Raw genomic sequence first — 21,139 nt, forward strand, 5'->3', positions numbered from 1 at the left:
CTTTATATTCTGATTTATGAGGACCCAAGTGTTACTTTATGACTGCTTTGGACTAAAATTTTTATGCCCAAAAATCAATATATAAATCAATTAATTACTAAAAATCCAGTATCATATTTCAAATTTACAACGATTGGCAATATTAATTCTCGGCAAAACTCCATTGCGTTTACATGAATTTCATATAGACAATCCATAGCATTGCTCTTAAACACAACATTCAGCGTTTTAAACAGAGATTTCAATGGCCTTGACGTCAGGTTTCTTAACCTCAACCTTGGGAACAGTGACAGTAAGGACTCCGTTCTCCATAGAAGCCTTAATTTGATCCTCTTCACATTCTCCGGTAGCTGAAACCTCCTGGAGAATTTCCCACTACTACGTTCCACGATGCCATGTGTCGTTCTTGTCTTCCTTCTCTATATTCTTCTCTCCACTAATTTGAAGCACCCTGTCATCTTCGATCTCCACCTTCACTTGTTCTTTCTTGAGCCCTGGAAGATCGGCCTTGAGCACGTGAGCCTCCAGGGTTTCCTCCAGTCTATGCGGCAGTTGACAAAAGCAGAGGTTTCTTGAGGGAAATGAGTGGAGAGTGAAGAAAAGTCCTTAAATGGATCCCAAACATCCAGAGGGAAGGGATCGAAGATACTGCTGCGTTGGTTGCCGAAGAAGCTTGGAATCAGCGCCATATTGTTTCTAAGAACGCTAGAGTATTCGATTGATTGCTGCTGACTTTAGGTGAAACAGTGGCAGGTTATTGTATATATCATCCCTGTTTTTTTTGAATGCAAAACATGGCATATTTTCCAGCCAGGGCTGTCTCAATAATATTTGTGGCCCTAAACAAGAGTTATTTTAAGAACCTTCTAATAATATAAGTATATATTAAAAAATTATTTTAAATTTATTTTTCTTGCCTTTTGAGATATAAAATCACTAATTAAATTTTTATATTCAAGTTTAGAAACTAAATCTTTTTTAATTAATAATATAGCTAAATTACCTAATCTTTCTTGTAACATAGTTGAACGCAAATAAGTTTTTATTAACTTTAATTTTGAAAAACTTCTTTCTGTTGAAGGTACAGTAACAGGAATAGTTAACAGTATTCTATAAGCTATCCATGCATTTGGAAAAGAATTTACCTTTTTTATAAAATCTAGTATTTCAAGTGGTGTTTTAATTTCTACGTTTATAATTTCTTTTAAAACTTTTAATTCTGAATATAAATCTAAACCATCAATATCAGAGAGCATGTCATGTTTTAAAAAGTTTTTAAGATTTAAACAATATTTCAGCAAACTATCATCATTAAGCAATTTTAACTTTTCTATATTATAAATGAAACCAAAATTATTACTATATATTTCAAATTGTTCAAACCTACTTTGAAGTGAGGAAATGGCATGATCAACTAAATATGTGAAATAATTTATTCTAAAAGATTCTTCAGCAGACAATTTCATCTCTTCGTTTTCATTCTCATCAAATTGTTTATTTTCTTTTTATTATACATTTTTCATAAAATTTTGGTTCTATATTCATTTGCTCTGCAATCTCTTTAGTAGAAATTATAGAAGATGTAAACCCATTTTCTCTATATTTTTTAAAAAATGAAACAAGACCTTTCAACTGATCTGTTGCAACAACAATGTCCATATTTTTAGATTGTAAATATTTACTAACCACATTAACAGCAAATAACATTTCATACCAAATATTCATGTCTAATAGAAATTCAAAATTTTCAATCTCATACGTTACTAAAGAAATAGCTTCACTTTTTGTTTTAGGATCTTCACTAGTTTCTGCTAATTGATATAAAACATCTCTTATTTGTGGAGTTTGAAATTTTATTGCTTTAACACTTTCAACACGACTTTCCCAACGTGTTTGTGATAATGGCTTAAGTGTCAAATTAGAAACATGATCTTGCAAAATTTTCCATCGTTTTGTAGAAGAAGAGAATAATGAGTATATACGTTGTATCACTCCAAAAAATGTAATAGCATTAGCACATGAATTAGCCATATCTCAAAGAACTAAATTAAGACTATGACAACCACATGGTGTATAAAATGCTCTAGAATTTATATCTAATAATCTTTTTTTACACACCTTGATGTTTATCTTTCATATTAGACCCATTATCATATCCTTGTCCTCTCACATTATTTACATCAAGTTCAAGATTTTTTAATATACTTGTGAGAACATTAAAAAGACCTTGACCAGAAGTATCATCTACTTTTATAAAATCTATAAAGTACTCTTCTATTTTTATTGGACTTATTAAAATATCTACACATTTTAATATAAGTGACATTTGTTCTTAATGACTTGTATCTGGGGTACAATCAAGTATAACTGAAAAATATTTTGATTCTTTGATTTTTTTTAATAATGGTACTTCTTATTTCTAATGCTAAAATATTTATTAACTTATTTTGTATATTATGACCAAGATAATGAGTATGAATTTCTTCATTTTGAATACGTCTAAGTTGTTTTTGCATTATTGGATCAAACTCAGCAATCATTTCAATTAAACTTAAAAAATTTCCATTATTTTCTTGATAAATCTTCTCATTTGTACCACGAAATGCCAAATTATTTTTTGAAAGATTTTTTACAATCGCTATAATTCTTAATAATACATTCTTCTAATGCTCTTTCTCTTTATTTATTTTCTCTTGTAAATATTTATCAATTGTTTTGTTTTTAAGCAATCTCATCTCAACATCAACCCAAATATTCATATTTATAGCATGTTCATTACTTATTTCGAGACTTTTAAGCTTGACACTAAGATTTTTCCAATCTCCACACCCTTCAAATCCTAGTAGACATTTATATTCAAAGAATAAATAATTTAGAGCTCTTAATATTTTGCTAAAATAAAAATAATTATAAAAATTAAGAAGGAATTTTAGCACCTGATTTATGCTCCTGATTTTGCTTTTTGCTGTGCTAATACTCAAAAATCTTATATTTTTACCCTGCATAAAAATAATAATGTAAATCACTTAATCAAATATAAAGTAAAATCAGTTAACAATGCTAAGAGTAAAATGATTTAAAACTTTTAATATTACCTTGCATAAAAATAATAATATAAATCACTTTCACTTCATAAATTCATGTAATAAAGATAAGAAAGGAGAGACAATAGATGAGAAATGAGAGACAAAAGAGTAAAATAGATGAGAAAGGAGAGACGAGAGTAAACTGAGGTAGAATAATAAGAGTGAAAGGATGAGAAAACCTTGAATAAAATGAAGTTTATATAAAAGATGTGATTTGGGGGAGAGATGAGACGTGATTTGACATTTAAGAGTTGGAGAGTTGCGTGATAGTGTTTCAAATTGCAACGGAAAAGTGAGCCGCCATTTGTGTTTTAAGTTTAAGAGATAGGCATGGTTGATTGGATGGGAGAATTGATGGGGATTTAGAAATTATTATATTAAAAAACTCTTAAAAAAAATCATTTTGGGTAGAGATAGAGGTTAAAGGTAGGCATAGGCGAGTAAATGCAAAATGGTGGGATTGATGAAAAAAAAAAATTATAAATATATTAAAAAGTATTTTAAAATATAATTTTGGGGGCCCTAGGCAGCTAAGGGTTAAGCCGGGCCTGTTTCCAGCCTTCGTTTATCTCTCTTTCATCAGTTTATTCTCTTGCAAAACCAACAGAACTTCATTAACTAAAATAAGCAATCAAATACAATCAAAGTGACTTGATGAATTTTACTAACTCATTCAAGGAATTATAAGAAGAGCCACCTTCCCTAACGCAAAGTTGAATCTTCTCCTTCAATTCCTTGGCATTCTGCCTAATCTCCAATCCTTCTTTATCAACCATTAGTCTTCTTACTTCTCTCTCTACTTCCCTTCTATTCAACTCATTCTCCATTTCCAATCCCACTCTCCACACATTACTTATATATCTTCCATTCACCCTCTGGTCTCCAGAGTTTGGTCTACAGATGATTGGAACACCTTCACTTATACTTTCCATTGTTGAGTTCCATCCACAGTGGCTCCAAAACCCTCCCACTTTGGCATGGGCCAACACTTGCTTCTGGGGTGCCCATTTCACAATGCACCCTCGTTGTCCGATAGCTTCTTCAAAACCTTAAGGCAATGACTCGATCCATTCTGAGCCACGCTCTGAGCCCGGTCGAACCACCCATAAGAAAGGCTGATTGCTGTTGGCTAGGCTCCATGCCATTTCAGCTAGCTCATTCTCATCAATCTGTGTTATGCTTCCCAAGATTACATATATTATTGTGTTATCATTAGTTTGCTCGTCAAGCCATCTCATGCAGCTGATATCTTCGTCGAACAAGATACTTGATAAGGCTGGAGCAAATTTATGCAGAGGGCCTATGGAGAAGCGTGGAATGTGGCATTGTTGTAGGGTCCTCGCCAGTGATGATTGCTCAAGGAAGTCTATTGTGTTATAGATGATAGCTGAAGACTTTCCAGTATTGCGCAACTCTTTCACCACTTGTGTCATAGTTTCTAATGACCCGAATTTCGAAAAAGGTAGATCCTTTAACATGAGGGGATAAAATCCAGGCACTATGTCTTTTGATCCAAGACCTGTAATTTGAAGTGTTGTTAGATACTATTTGCATTATAATCTCAAGTGAAGTCTTTTAATGGAAACCAAAAGTTTCATTAAAAAATTTTAAGCAAGCAGACTTTGGCACATACCTTGGAAGAAATTGTTACCTTCTGCCTGTGGGACAGTGGCATCGCGAGAAATGAAGGCGGTTATACCCCCTGTGCGCAAGATAATGCTCAGAAGCTTCATCTCATTAGCCACTACTTCAGAGAAATACATGAGTTCACCATAGATGATGCAGGAGATTTTCTCTTCATCCGAATTCTGTTTCTCCATCAACCGAGCCAAACATTCTTGAAAAGGAGCTTTGCAATTGACATTGAGACGCAAAATTAAAGCTAGTATATTCCCTGAGGAGAGGTCGCTATCATACGCGGCATACGAGATGGTTAGGAAATTGAAATCAGGGTGATTTGAAGGGTTGGGGGAATTAAATTTGGTGTGTGCAACTGTGATGGAGAAGCCCTGAGAGTAAAGAATGGTGCCCAGTTGAAGCATTGGGTTGAGGTGTCCCTGGAATGAACCTGGGACCAGTACCAATCGGTCACTTCTCTTTCCTTCATTCTCCATCTCTCGGTCTGTGATTAGAACTCTGTATTAATTGTAAGTTAGAATCAATTTCTAGTCTCAGATAGTCAGATGCATTGAGCTCTTTGAAGTGACAAAAGCAAATAAATTGCCATAAATTATTTTTGTATGGCTCTTTACCTAAAAAGTCTATATGTCAATTTAAGCTAGGGCTAAAAGAGAAGTCGCTATTATTTGGCCTCCACATATATTCTACCTCTAAGTTGATAATGAGCAACATTGTTTAATGCTAAAATCAAAATCCAATGATCAATACATTAATATTTATTTCTCATATTAAAAATCTTAAAACGTCTGCATCCTATAATTTTCATGAATATATGTATATACTATAGCTGGTAATTGGATTTCTAATGGACGAATTTTACCTACAATGTGAGGAGTTCGAATCTCCCTAAAAGCAATTCATAGCCAAGGATATTTACCCAAGTCCAGATTGAAAAATAGTCTTATATCTTCAAGTGTGAGGACATGGAGGCTTTAAAAAAAAAAAAAAGTTTGATGGGTGAATTCGTGGTCTAGAAATGGAGATTATCACATCACCACCATATTTAAGAAAAATTCAATCTTTTGGAGAAAAGTGAATTGATTAGCATTGAAGACTTAAAGTCTTTGTCGGATTGAGCATAGTTGCGTGGAAATTAGGTTGGGAACTATGGGGGTGTTTGGTTTGTGGAATAAACCCATTCCCTTGTTTGGTTGGACAAAATCTGGATCACAATTTTTTTTAGATGATAAACCCAAAGAACCAGAGAAGATTAATATCTATAACCTTCTTTGGAGAGCATCTCCCCACAGGTCAGAGAAGACTGATTCAAATAGAGCTAATATCTTAGATTGTGTTGAAGCTTGATGTTGACACCAACGACTCGTACGTGTAAAGTGCTAAGAGAGTCTTCGAAATTACACGTGACGGATTCATGAGATTTTAATATGGTGTTGAGATTATATATGTTGCAGAAACATAAATAAAAGATTGACAAGAGAGGTTTTTAAAGTGGTTCGGATGCTTAAAGAGAATCCTACATCCACTGTTATTTTGCTATTTTATGATATTGCCTGTAAGGCATACAAAGATGGAGAAAAACTTTGTTTTGGAGAAAAATAAGAAAGCTCAAATCTATGCCTAGCTTTCATATGTCCAGTCTCCCCTTTTACGAAGAGAGGTGCCCATTTATATACCTTTGAGGTCAATGTAATGAGTGCTTTTGCAAGTTGCCTTGACACATGGAGAACTCTCATTTGTCCTTATTTTAAAATGAGATAGAGTTGATATAAATATCTATGAGGTGGTATGGGCTTTACAGCTAATACACTTTGTCTTTTAGGCACTTGTTGAGCTGACATCAGCGTGATTTTTTAGGCACAACATACTGAGAGAGAGAGAGAGAGAGGAAAAGAAGATTGATATTTACATTTTACAAGTTCAACATACAACATTAAATATTATGCACAAAAGACTTAAAAGAGTGAGGTTTAGAAACAACATGCTGTAGAATTTGAACATACATATAAGGGTGTCCAAGCCTATGGCATAACAAGGTATCTTTATTAGAAATATTGGTACACTTGTTTGTGAATTATAACAAGAAGAACCTTTTGGAGATAAAAAAAATGGTACACCAAAATGAGAAGCCTTCTTACAATAAGATGGAAAAACAATATTAGTACTTGAAGAAGAAATTGTTAGAAAACGCGAAAATTCAACATCCAAAACGACTACAAGATCATGCGTAGATAGTAAAACAATGAATTAACAGATTTAAGGTTTTAAGAATACATGTCTGAGCCATGATGTGTGCAAGATTTGTTGAATCCTTGTCTGGTCTTCCTCATAATATATTGAAGTATATATAACTCCTCGAAAGACTTATGTGGCATGTTAAACGCAGGCCAAATGGTTCATAGCTGACATATGTTTATATATGCAGAAACTAGTAATAAAATATGAGAAGTTTTGATCAGAACTAGCTACAGTTCAATAAAGTTGAAGGAATATGCATTTTGCATCCGCATTTCATCACAGAAAGCAACATGCGGAGGCCTGCAATGAGAGATCGATTTCTCTTATTTAACCACAGGAGGCATAAATTAATGTGTGCTTCAATGTTTTATAACATTTAAAGACATAATGGTCCAATTTGGAGCTAAGTTTGCTTGTCTAGCTATAAAAAATTGCACGGCATGAAAGCAAATAAAAATTATAACCATCAAAGTCTGCATTGCTGACAATTGCATAAAAGACATCCTCGGGTTACAAATTACAACTTGTTGATGCTTGATTTTGACACCAATGACTCACACGTGTAAAGTGCTAAGCGGACTTAGAAATTACATGTGATATAGAAATGTGTAATAAAAGAATAAATGAGAAGCGGTTTTTAAAGTGGTTCGGATGCTCAAAAGTGAATCCCACATCCACTATGGTTGTATTATGATAAGAGCGTAATTTAGATATTTTTATTCCTTCCATAATATGTTTTTGTTATGTTTTATGCCTAGTTGAGCTGATTAGAGCTTATTTTGTAAGTTTGGCATTTTTGGATAGACTTTAGGAAATAATTGAGAAAAGATTAGGAAATTCCAGATTTTCCAGATTTTTCGTTATTCTGATCAGTACTACGTTTTTCAGGTTTTTTAGGGAGCTAGATTCCTCGATTGCAAAAGTGTTCTTCAAAGAAATTAAAGTAGACGAATTTCAGGAAGGTATTATGGGCGAGAATCCAAGTTTGTTTGGGTTCTCAGTAGTTTTACAAAACCGGACCTGGAATCCTAGTCGCAGAAGGATTCCTTAGTTGAGTATTGGATCTTCGAACGGGCCTAACTGGAGTGTCAGATATCGAAAAAGGGTGATTCAAAAGCCCAGATTCATCTACACATCCTGGACTACAATTTTTATGAAGTGATAGAGCCCAGAAAAGATCGTTTACATTGCGAGAATCCTGGTGCAAGCTGGAGACGAATTCTGGAATCCATATCTGATAAGATTTTGTCAAATCTGGAAGTCTATCTCTAGGAAACGTCTGGAAAGAAATTCCGTGATTCCTGGGAAGAATTAAGGAAAAACATGTTATTTAATTAGAAGTTTTTAGGTTAAACGGGGGAGAGGACAGTAGGTTTGATTGTTCAGAGTTTTTGCTTTCTAGATCAAGATGGTGGCTAATTTCCTTCTTCAGTTCAAGGGATTTTGAAGCCTAATTATGTCATTGGTGTAACTTAACTTCAGTAACATTGTTCTCATCTCGTTTGTTAAGAATTGTTTATGTATTCTGATTTAATTGTCTGTGATTCTTGATTGAGTGATTTAGTTTTGGCTGCTAAATTGTTTAATCAGAATTTACCTGTTAGAATTAGGAATTGTGATACGTAATCGTCCTTTTTCTATCAACGAGTGATGCATGATGATAGCTGATTATGGACAAGTTTTCGGTCTATTGTCTTGAATAACATAACCTAAGTTAAATAATCCGAGCTTGTGTGATTGTTGCTAGATTGATCTATTTTCCTAATTCTTAAGGCTGCCATTAAATTAAATTTAGAGAGGTTGTTCTAGGTTGTTCAAGGGTTAGTATCTACTCGAAGAGCTTGTTTCAGTAGTGACAAACTAAGGGAGAATTTGGGTAACAGAGCTTGTTGTTTCCTAGGGTCAGTAGTTCCATAATGACGAGATAGAACAGTGTTACGGTTACTTTATGTCCAATGCATGTTTAGGTGGATATTGAATCGAGAACTGTTGTTTAACCTGATATTTTTTATCTCTGTTGCTTTAGTTTGCCTTGATCACAAACCCGTTTTATTACTGTTGCCAGGTTTACTGTTTAGAGTTTAATGCATTTTGCTGTTTTTATTATTTTAGAATATAGAAATAATAGAGTCATTCTGTGGGACGCCCCTTGCTTGCGTTTATACAATTCAAGAGTTAGGTTAGTAAGGTTAATTAATCTGTGCAGTCAGCACGCTACCATATTAATAGATGGTACAGTAGGTTGCATACAGCAAGCTGAATTACAATCTCGAGAGAATCAAAATATATATATATATATATATTATAATATATATATATATATATAGAGAGAGAGAGAGAGAGAGAGAGAGAGAGGAGAGAGAAGAGAGAGAGAGAGAGAGAGAGAGAGTGTATGCTTCTGAAGACTAAGATGAGTCAATCCTGTAAATGAGAGAGGAGCCTTCTATTTATAGTTTGGGGTCAAGGTAGTAATCATGATTCTGCAGTCAAGCAGGTGTGGTACAATCCTAACCCGCTTCCCATTGGTTGTTTGCATGGGAGACATCCTTAAATCGCATAGGGCTTGGATGGTGGATAATTCCTAACCACTCACAAGCTTGACATTACCTACCACACACTGACGATAGCCTTACCTCTTCCGTTCTTCGCGATGTGGCAACGTCTAGACGACACAAAGCCTTCTTAAACTCGATTGGCCCTGCTAGTTTGAGCTACATCAACCCTGTTTTTTAGGCATAACACAACCATAATTTATTGAGCTACATAAGCCAGAAGAAGGTACACATCCTAAATCCATCTCTTTTAGAAACCTTTTATTCTCTGGAAGGTTCCTTTGTAATACCTATTCCCAAACTTTGAAACTTTTCAATATGTTTTCTCTACAAGTTCATATTTAATAAAAAAATATTGGTATATATTTTCTCCATACAAATCTATGAAATCACTTTGATAGTTTTATTCTGCAACAAGTAGAAAAAATATCTAGCCCAAATTCATTGAACTCTTTGAAGTGACAAAAGCAGATAAATTGCCATCAAATTGTTGTATGACTCTTTACCTAGAAAGTCTATATGTCAATTAAGCTAGGGCCAAAAGAAAGTCGCTATATCTGGCCTCCAAAATATTCTACTTCCAAGTTGATAATAAGCAACATTGATAGTAATTAATAAGCAACATTGTTTAATGCCAAAATCAAAACCAAGATCAATACATTAATATTTGTTTGTCATGTTAAAAATCTTAAAACGTTGCATCCTATAATTTTCGTGAATATATGTATACACTATAGCTAGTAACTGGACTTTTAGTGACGAATTTTACCTACAATGTGAGGAGTTCAAATCTCTCTAGAAGCAATTCATAGCTAGGGATATTTACCCAAGTCCCGACGAAATTAGTCTTGCGTGGAAATTAGGTTGGGAACTATGGGGGTATTTGGTTTGGTGGAATAAACCATTCCCTTGTTTGGTTGGACAAAAGCTAGATCACATTTATTTTTAGACGATAAACCCAAGAGATCATAGAGAAGATTAATATGTAAACCTTCTTTGGAGAGCATCTCCTAACAGGTCAGAGAAGATTGATTCAAATAGAGAGAGGAAAAGAATATTGATATTTACATTTTACAAGTTGAACATACAACATGAAATACTATGCACAAAAGACCTAAAAGAGTGCGGTTTAGAAACAACATGCTTTTGAGTTTGATCATATATATAAGGGTGTCCAAGCCTATGGCATAACAAGATATTTTTATTAGAAATATTGGTACACTTATTTGTGAACTACAACAACAAGAACCTTTTGGAGACTTAAAAAACGGTACACCAAAATGAGAAGCCTTCTTACAACAAGATGGAACAACAATATTTGTACTTGAAGAAGAAACTGTTAGAAAACGCGAAAATTCAACATCCAAAACGATTACAAGATCACACATGGATAGTAGAACAATGAATTAACAGATTTAAGATTTTAGGAATACATGTCTGAGCCATGATGTGTGCGAGATTTGTTGAATCCTTATCTGGTCTTCCTCATAATATATTGAAGTATATATAACTCCTTGAAAGACCTATGTGGCATGTTAAACGCAGGCCAAATGGTTCACAGCTGACATATGTTTATATATGCAGAAACTAGTAATAAAATATGAGAAGTTTTGATCAGAACTAGCTACAGTTCAATAAAGTTGAAAGGAATATGCATTTTGCACCCGCATTTCATCACAGAAAGCAGCATGCGGAGGCTTGCAATGAGAGATCGATTTCTCTTATTTAACCATAGGAGGCATAAATTAATGTGTGCTTCAATGTTTTATAACATTTAAATACAGAATGGTCCAATTTGGAGCTAGGTTTGCTTGTCTAGCTATAAAAAATTGCACGGCATGAAAGCAAACAAAAATTATAACCATCAGAGTCTGCATTGCTGACAATTGCATAAAAGACATCCTCGGGCTACAAATTACAACTTGTTGATGCTTGATTTTGACTCTAACGACTCATACGTGCAAAGTGCTGAGCGGACTTAGAAATTACGTGTGATATGGAAATGTGCAATGAAAGAATAAATGAGAAGCAGTTTTTAAAGTGGTTCGGATGTTAAAAAGCGAATCCTACATCCACTGTAGTTGTATTAATAGATGGTCACAGTCAAGTCGCGTACAACGAGTTGAGTTAAGAGAGAGAGAGAGAGAGAGAGAGAGAGAGAGAGAGAGAGAGAGAGAGAGAGAGAGTGTATGCTTCTGAAGACTAAAGATGAGTCAATCCTGTAAATGAGAGAGGAGCCTTCTATTTATAGTTGGGGGTTCAAGGTAGTAATCATGATTCTGCAGTCAAGCAGGTGTGGTACAATTCCTAACCCGCTTCCCATTGGTTGTTTGCATGGGAGACATCCTTAAATCGCATAGGGCTTGGATAGGTGGATAATTCCTAACCACTCACAAGCTTGACATTCACCTACCACACTGACGATAGCCTTACCTCTTCCGTTCTTACGCGATGTGGCAACGTCTAGACGACACAAAGCCTTCTTAAACTCTGATTGGCCCTTGCTAGTTTGAGCTCACATCAACCCTGATTTTTTAGGCATAACACAACCATAATTTATTGAGCTACATAAGCCAGAAGAAGGTACACATCCTAAATCCATCTCTTTTAGAAACCTTTTATTCTCTTGGAAGGTTCCTTTGTAATACCTATTCCCAAACTTTGAAACTTTTCACATATGTTTTCTCTACAAGTTCATATTTAATAAAAAAAATATTGGTATATATTTTCTCCATACAAATCTATGAATATCACTTTGATAGTTTTTATTCTGCAACAAGTAGAAAAAATATCTAGCCCAAATTCATTGAACTCTTTGAAGTGACAAAAGCAGATAAATTGCCATCAATTATTGTTGTATGACTCTTTACCTAGAAAGTCTATATGTCAATTTAAGCTAGGGCCAAAAGAAAAGTCGCTATTATCTGGCCTCCAAATATATTCTACTTCCAAGTTGATAATAAGCAACATTGATAGTAATTAATAAGCAACATTGTTTAATGCCAAAATCAAAATCCAATGATCAATACATTAATATTTGTTTGTCATGTTAAAAATCTTAAAACGTTCGCATCCTATAATTTTCGTGAATATATGTANAGAGTGTGTGTGTGTGTGTATGCTTTTGAAGACTAAAGATGAGTCAATCCCGTAAATGAGAGAGGAACCTTCTATTTATAGTTGGGGGTTCAAGGTAGTAATCATGATTCTGCAGTCGAGCAGGTGTGGTACAATTCCTAACCAGCTTCCCATTGGTTGTCTGCACGGGAGACATCCTTAAATCGCGTAGGGCTTGGATAGGTGGATAATTCCTAACCACTCACAAGCCTGGCATTCACCTACCACACTGACGATAGCCTTACCTCTTCCGTTCTTGCGTGATGTGGCAACGTCTAAACGGCACAAAGCCTTCTTGAACTCTGATTGGCCCTTGCTGGCGTGAGCTCACATCAGCCCTGACTTTTTAGGCATAACACAACTATAATTTATTGAGCTACATAAGCCAGAAGAAGGTACACATTCTGTATCCATCTCTTTTAGAAACATTTTATTCTCATTGGAAGGTTCCTTTGTAACACCTATTCCCAAACTTTGAAACTTTTCACATATGTTTTCTCTACAAGTTCATATTTAATAAAAAAGATATTGGTATATATTTTCTCCATACAAATCTTTGAATATCACTTTGATAGTTTTTACTCTGCAACAAGTAGACAAAATATCTGGCCCAAATTCATTGAACTCTTTGAAGTGACAAAAGCAAATAAATTGCCATTAATTATTTTTGTATGGCTCTTTACCTAGAAAGTCTATATGTCAATTTAAGCTAGGGCCAAAAGAAAAGTCGCTTTTATTTGGCCTCCAAATATATTCTACTTCTAAGTTGATAATAAGCAACATTAATAATAATTAATAACCAACATTGTTTAATGCCAAAATCAAAATCCAATGATCAATACATTAATATTTGTTTGTCATGTTAAAAATCTTAAAACGTTCGCATCCTATAATTTTCGTGAATATATGTACACACTATAGCTAGCAATTGGACTTTTAGTGGACGAATTTTACCTACAATGTGAGGAGTTTGAATCTCTCTAGAAGCAATTCATAGCTAGGGATATTTACCCAAGTCCCGATCGAAAATTAGTCTTACCCCTTCAAGTGTGGGACATAGAGGCTTTAAAAAAAAAAAAGTTTGCTGGTTGAATTCATGGTTTAGAAATGGAGATTAGTCACATCACCACCTCTTCAAAATTAAGAAACATTCAATCTTTTAGAGAAAGGTGAATTGGTTAGAATTGAAGACTTAAAGTCTTTGTCGGATTGAGCATAGTTGCGTGAAAATTAGGTTGGGAACTATGGGGGTGTTTGGTTTGGTGGAATAAACCCATTCCCTTGTTTGGTTGGACAAAAGTTGGATCACATTTTTATTTTCAAACGATAAACCCAAGAGATCACTAGAGAAGATTAATATGTATAACCTTCTTTGGAGAGCATCTACCCACAGGTCAGAGAAGACTGATTCAAATAGAGAGAGGAAAAGAAGATTGATATTTACATTTTACAAGTTGAACATACAACATGAAATACTATGCACAAAAGACCTAAAAGGGTGCGGTTTAGAAACAACCTGCTTTTGAGTTTGATCATATATATAAGGGTGTCCAAGCCTATGGCATAACAAGATATTTTTATTAGAAATATTGGTACACTTATTTGTGAACTACAACAACAAGAACCTTTTGGAGACTTAAAAAACGATACACCAAAATGAGAAGCCTTCTTACAATAAGATGGAACAACAATATTAGTACTTGAAGAAGAAACTGTTAGAAAACGCGAAAATTCAACATCCAAAACGATTACAAGATCACAAATAGATAGTAGAACAATGAATTAACAGATTTAAGGTTTTAAGAATACATGTCTGAGCCATGATTTGTGCGAGATTTGTTGAATCCTTGTCTGTCTTCCTCTCTAAAAACTACTCAAAATGACAGCTTTCAAATGGGTAAAACATACATTAATTAGTTTCGAAAAAGGGACCTAGCCAGTACATAATGTTTTACTGGTCTCTCTCATTATGGACCCAGTAAACCCCAAAGCCCACACTTCTACTGTCAACCCACATTATTTAATAATGAAGTATATTAAGCTATAATTTATGATCACAATAAGCTTGAAAAATTTGTAGGATCTTGATATAGGAAATTTGGCAAGATTGTAGAAAAATCAGGATATTCCTTTAGGATAACATTAGATCAAACCACCCCTTGTGGCTTGTTAGAGTAAATAATGGATTAAGGAGTCAAAAGGCCAAGGGGTCTTATGTTCAACTTGTAGTAATGCCAAGGGGTGACCATCAATTACCATACCCAAAAAAAAAAAAAAAAAAAAAATATGCTCAAGAGATTTCACATTAAAAAGAGATCTTATTTCTTGTTCACTTTACCTATGGAGCTTCCTCCAAAAATCTCTCTTTTCATAGTATTTTCTAACTTCTAAAATTAATAGTAAATTAACCTTTCACAAACATGTTTGCTGTGATATCTCATGTTTCATCAAACAGGTATATATTTATATATTTTATTAATCCATATTTTAAAATCTTAATTTGTTTAACTAAATCACAATTCAAAAATTATATTATAAGAAATTCTCAAAATTATTTTTGAATTTTTTTTTTTAAAGTGAACTTTGCTATATTGATTCTAAGCCGTGACAGATCGTGTAATTAATTGTCAACTGTTCCCCTCTTCTTGTAACTTACATTAATTTAATTAAGTGGATCATACAAGTGATACATAAAAACTCTAGAAGATTTGAATGAATAGATGGCTAGTCCAAGTTTTCGTTCTGAGACTGGAATGATCATAAATTGGGTTTGACAGAAGCTCAGAGGCGGAGCTCTAAGGACTGCTGGAGACTTAAATCGCATGTAAGTAGATAGTAGTACCAAACAAGAAGATAAAAGATAGGACCTTACTGTTTCTCCTTTTTTAAAATTATTATACTTGCTTTCCCAGAACAACAATTAAAACCAGAAAAGAAAAGAAAAATTAACATACATTATTATTTATTAGCAAAACTCCATTGCGTTTACATGAATTTCATATAGACAATCCACAACATTGTTCTTAAACAGAACATTTGTGTTTTAACCAGAGATTTCAATGGCCTTGACGTCAGGTTTCTTAACCTCAACCTTGGGAACAGTAACAGTAAGGACTCCGTTCTCCATAGAAGCCTTAATTTGATCCATCTTCACATTCTTCGGTAGCTGAAACCTCCTGGAGAACTTCCCACTACTACGTTCCACACGATGCCACGTCTCGTTCTTGTCTTCCTTCTCTACATTCCTTTCTCCGCTAATTTGAAGCACCCTGTCATCTTCGATCTCCACCTTCACTTCTTCTTTCTTGAGCCCAGGAAGATCGGCCTTGAACACGTGAGCCTCTGGGGTTTCCCTCCAGTCTATGCGGGTATTGACAAAAACAGAGGTTTCCTGAGGGAAACGAGTGGAGAGTGAAGAAAAGTCCTTAAATGGATCCCAAACATCTAGAGAGAAGGGATCGATGATACTGCTACGTTGGTTGCCGAAGAAGCTCGGAATCAGTGCCATATGGTTTCTGACAATGCGAAAGTATGATATTTGATTGTTGAGTTTGATGCTTCAACTTTGAAGAATGGTCTCTGATGGTCTACAACGAGAGTGCGTTGGGGATTTTATAAGAAAAATGGAAAATTCTGGTACTTTCGCGCGCAATCTCTTCTATTTAGTTAATGAAGCCTCTCGGGCTTTCTCGCTAGAAAGTTCTGGACTTTCTTCTGAAATGGGCTAAAAAATTAAGCTTTCGTTAATGACCCAAACCTCGAATGGTAACAATAAGGTCTGTTTGGTTTGTTATTTTGGATAGGATTTTATAAATAATATTGGGTAGTTGAGTAGGGTGATTATTACGAGGTAAAATTTAAAAATTAACAAAAAAACCCCCCAGGTTTGTAATTTAACTAAATACCCTAATATATAAAATTTTTGTAAAATAACAAAAACACCCCCACCCACCCACAGTGTCAGATTCCGGCCACCACCGTTGGAATCTGGCGTTACGAGGTAGACCGATCAGAATTGGCCGGTCGTGCGTTGATTTGGGGGATTTGGCCAGCTACAAAAGGCCAGATCTGGCTGTTAGCGACGACCAAAGATATGATTGTCGTTGACCGTCAACGACAGTCATTTCTTTGCGACGGCCAGATCGGCGAATTACCAGCTAGTTCTAGTCGTTTGTATGCCGTTGTGATAGATTCCGGCTACCACCGACAGTGGTTGCTGGAATCTGGCAACTATGGGTGGGTGGGGTGTTTTCGTTAAATTTTAAACTTTTTTCTGGGGGTGTTTAATTAAATTTATAAACTTAAGGGGTATAAAAATAATTGAATAAAATATAATAGTATTTCCTAAATAATGAAACAAATAGTTATTTTAAGAATAGGGTATGAAATAATAAACTAAACGGATCCATATTATTTTTATAAAGAAATTTTATAAAGATTTTCATACAAAATGAGCTGGCAAAAAATAAATGAAAAAGTAAAACAAAAAGTAAAACTTATTATATTCACTCTTTCATTCATTTTTTGCCATATCACTTTGTATAAAGAATTTTGTAAGATTTTTTTATAAGTATAATATTACTCGATGGGTAAATCTTTAATTATTCTAAACAAATTGACATGACAATGTCTTGTAAATTGATGAACTTCATAAACTGAAATATACAATCAAATACAATCAAAGTGGCTTGATGAATTTTACTAACTCATTCAAGGAATTGTAAGAAGAGCCACCTTCCCTAACGCAAAGTTGAATCTTCTCCTTCAATTCCTTGGCGTTCTGCCTAATCTCCAATCCTTCTTTATCAACCATTAGTCTTCTCACTACTCTTTCTACTTCCCTTCTATTCAACTCATTCTCCATTTCCAACATCACTCTCCACAAATTACTTATATATCTTGCATTCACCCTCTAGTCTCCAGATGATTGGAACACCTTCACTTATACTTTCCATTGTTGAGTTCCATCCACAGTGGCTCCAAAACCCTTCCACCTTGGCATGGGCCAACACTTGCTTCTGGGGTGCCTATTTCACAATGCACATTCTTTGTCTGATAGCTTCTTCAAAACCTTCAATGAAAATCCATTATGAACCACGCACTGAGCCTGGTCGAACCACCCATAAGAAAGGTTGATTGCTATTGGCTAGGCCCCACACCATTTCAGCTAGCTCATTCTCATCAATCTTTGTTATGCTCCCCAAGCTTACGTATATTATTGTGTTATCATTAGTTTGCTTGTCAAGCCATCTAATTTAGTTGATATCTTCGTCGAACAAGATACTTGATAAGGCTAGAGCGAACTTGTGTAGAGGGCCAACTGAGAAGAGTCGAAGGTGACATTGTTGTAGGGTCCTCGCCAGTGATGATTGCTCAAGGAAGTCTATTGTGTTACAGATGATAGCTGAAGACTTTCTAGTATTGCGCAACTCTTTCACCACTTGTGTAATGACCCAAATTTCAAAAAAGGTAGATCCTTTAACCTGAGGGGATAAAATCCGGGCACTATGTCTTTGGATCCAAGACCTGTAATTTCAAGTGGTGTTAGATACTATTTGCATTATAATCTCAAGTGAAGTCTTTTAATTGAAACCAAAAGTTTCATTAAAAAATTTTAAGCAAGTAGGCTTTGGCACATACCTTGCAAGAAATTGTTACCTTCTGCCTATGGGATAATGGCATAGCGAGAAATGAAGGCGGTTATACCACCTGTGCGCAAGATAATGCTCGAAAGCTTCAGTTGATTAGCCACTGCTTCAGAGAAATACATGAGTTCATCATAGATGATGTAGGAGATTTTCTTTTCATCCGAATTTTGTTTCTCCATCAACAAAGCCAAACATTGTTGAAAAGGAGCTTTGCAATTGACATTGAGACGCAAAATTAAAGCTAGTATATTCCCTGAGGAGAGGTCGTTATCATACTAGGCATTCGAGATGGTTAGGAAATTGAAATCAAGGTGATTTGAAGGGTTGGGGGAATTAAATTCGGATTGTGCAAGCAATTGTGATGGAGAAGCCTTGAGAGTAAAGAATGGTGCCCAGTTGAAGCATTGGGTTGAGGTGTCCCTAGAATGAACCTGGCACTAGTACCAATCGATTACTTCTTTTTCCTTGCTTCTCTATCTCTCGGTCTGTGATTAGAACTCTGTATTAATTGCAAGTTAGAATCAACTTTTAGTCTCAGATAGTCAGATGCCTCACTGAATATCGGTTCTAGATAACCTGACAGATCTAATTGAGTTGTATATGTTGGTTATTTAAGCATGTAATTTGGTTATACGGGAGAGAAAAAAAGATTGAAAAACCAGAGAGAGGAAGAACTTGTATTAGTTCTGATATATTGCAGAAAAAAATACAGTAGATTTTTATAAGTATACAGACAACTGTTGTACCTAATCACAAACATGTTTTAGTCCCAATAACTTCCTAACCATACATTCTTATCAACCCTGATTACATCACATTAAATTGATACAAAGTTCGTAACCAAATGCAAGCTGAATTCACCAAAATATATCACTTCGACATGCCTATAGACCAGCTACGTGAACTACTCCAAACCAGCTTCCAAACTTCAAATTCTTCTCTTTTGCTGCCAGATCACAGCTCTAGCATAATCCAAAAAATTGTTTCAAGCAGAATATCACTTCTTTGAACAATTCTCCTTGATATTTTTGCTTGAGACACCAAGTTTAAGCTTCAAGTCATCAAAGTTGGACTTACATAAGGACTTAGTAAATATGTCAGCCAATTGTAGTTCCCCCCTGCAGTGTGTCAATCTGATTTCCCTAGATTGCTCAGCCTCCCTCATTGCATGAAACTTGATTTTTATGTGCTTGGTTCGACCATGCATGACTGGATTCTTTGCCATAGCAACAGCCGATTGATTATCACAAAATTTCAGTAGGCTCACACTATTTTACCTCCATATCAGCCAGCAAATTTCTCAACCATATGGCTTGATTTACTACAGCAGCAGCTGATATGTATTCAGCCTCTATAGTGGATTGAGCCATTATTTCTTGTTTCTTGGAAGACCAACAAAAGGCACCATAATTCAGTAGGAAAACATACCCTGATGTGCTTCGTTTGTCATCACAGGAGCCTCCCCAATCATTATCTGCATAGCCTATCAATCTAAAATTTTCAGATTCCATGATCTGCAGTTCCTCTAATGAATCTGAGCACTCTCTTGGCTGCTTTAAGATGCTCCTCACTTGGTTTACTCATAAATCTTGATAGGAGACTAGTGGCAAATATGAGATCAGGTCTTGTTGCTATTAAATATAACAAGCTCCCAATCATTCTCCTATAATCTGTCTCATGCACCAGGGTTGCTCCATCATCTTTGCACAACCTTTGATTTTGCACCAAAGGTGTGGCAACCGACTTGCATTCATCCATTCCAAACTTCTTAAGCATCTCATTAGCATATCTCCTTTGATAATTGAAAATGCCATCTTGAGATTGATGGATTTCATTCCAAGGAAATAAGTCATTTCTTCTAAATCAGTCATCTCAAACTCTTTGTGAATTGCTTTCTTGAACTCTTTAACCTGAATAGCATTGTTTCCTGTCACCAACAAATCATCTACATACAAGCAAACCATGATCACATCTTCATTGGCTTTCTTCACATACAAAGTATGCTCATTTGGGCTCCTTGCATAACCTAGGCTGACTAGGTAGTCATTGATTCTGCTATACCAAGCTTTTGAAGCTTGTTTTAGGCCATATCAGGCCTTTCTCAGTAAGTACACCTGGTCCTATTTCCCCTTGACTTCATGTCCCTCAGGTTGTTCAACAATGATCTCCTCATCCAGCCAACCATTCAAGAAAGTTGACTTGACATCCATTTGATACACTTTCCACTTGAATTGAGTTGCCAAAGCAAGGACTAACTTGATTGTATCATGTCTAGCAACCGGGGCAAATGTGTCTTGAAAGTCCACACCATGTTGTTTTGCAAACCCTTTCACCACTAACCTAGCTTTGTGCTTCAAAACTGAACCACAGGGTTTTATTTTTTCTTGAATATCCACTTTATCTGGATCACTTTTCTCCCGATAGGCCTGTCTACAAGCTCCCATGTTCCATTCTTTTCTATCATGGACAACTCCTCCTGCATAGCAAGCCTCCATTCCTTTGACTTAGTTGCTTCATGATAAGATGCTGGTTCAAGCATTGCAACATTGCATCTCCCATAAATCTCAGTAAGAGGTCTGGTTCCTCTGACTGAAACTTCTTCTTCTGTTTTAGAATCTGCCCTATCAACTTGCTCTCTTTGCTGTGGCCGTGCATCAACCTGAATTTTCTTCTCTTCCCAATTCCACACTAACCTCTCATCAACCTTTACATCCCTTGAAACCACAACCTTTCTTGACTCTGGAATGAAAACCATGTATGCCTTGGATTGAAGGCTATAATCAACCAGAATTCCAGCCCTTGCTTTGTTATCAAGCTTTGATATTTTGATGGTTGGTATGAGCACATAACATATACTCCC

General features: G+C 35.2%; 2 protein-coding genes and 2 pseudogenes across 2 annotated transcripts; all 4 read right to left on the reverse strand.

The window, feature by feature from the left end:
* Positions 1–228: 228 nt before the first annotated feature.
* On the reverse strand, positions 229–689 carry LOC116128873 (annotated as a pseudogene).
* A 3,038-nt stretch (positions 690–3,727) lies between these two features.
* Positions 3,728–5,200, reverse strand: LOC116128874 (UDP-glycosyltransferase 76E2-like). The gene is given in 2 exon segments (XM_031414644.1): positions 3,728–4,605; positions 4,720–5,200. Coding segments are annotated over 2 exon segments (1,359 nt in total).
* Positions 5,201–15,674: 10,474 nt separating this feature from the next.
* LOC116128817 (18.2 kDa class I heat shock protein-like) lies at positions 15,675–16,139 on the reverse strand. Its single transcript, XM_031414580.1, has one exon. It carries the CDS (start codon positions 16,137–16,139, stop codon positions 15,675–15,677), a length of 465 nt encoding a protein of 154 aa, XP_031270440.1.
* Positions 16,140–17,309: 1,170 nt separating this feature from the next.
* Positions 17,310–19,790, reverse strand: LOC116128875 (annotated as a pseudogene).
* Positions 19,791–21,139: the final 1,349 nt, after the last annotated feature.

Source organism: Pistacia vera, unplaced genomic scaffold, assembly GCF_008641045.1.
Source record: "Pistacia vera cultivar Batoury unplaced genomic scaffold, PisVer_v2 Contig204, whole genome shotgun sequence".
Taxonomy (NCBI): domain Eukaryota; kingdom Viridiplantae; phylum Streptophyta; class Magnoliopsida; order Sapindales; family Anacardiaceae; genus Pistacia; species Pistacia vera.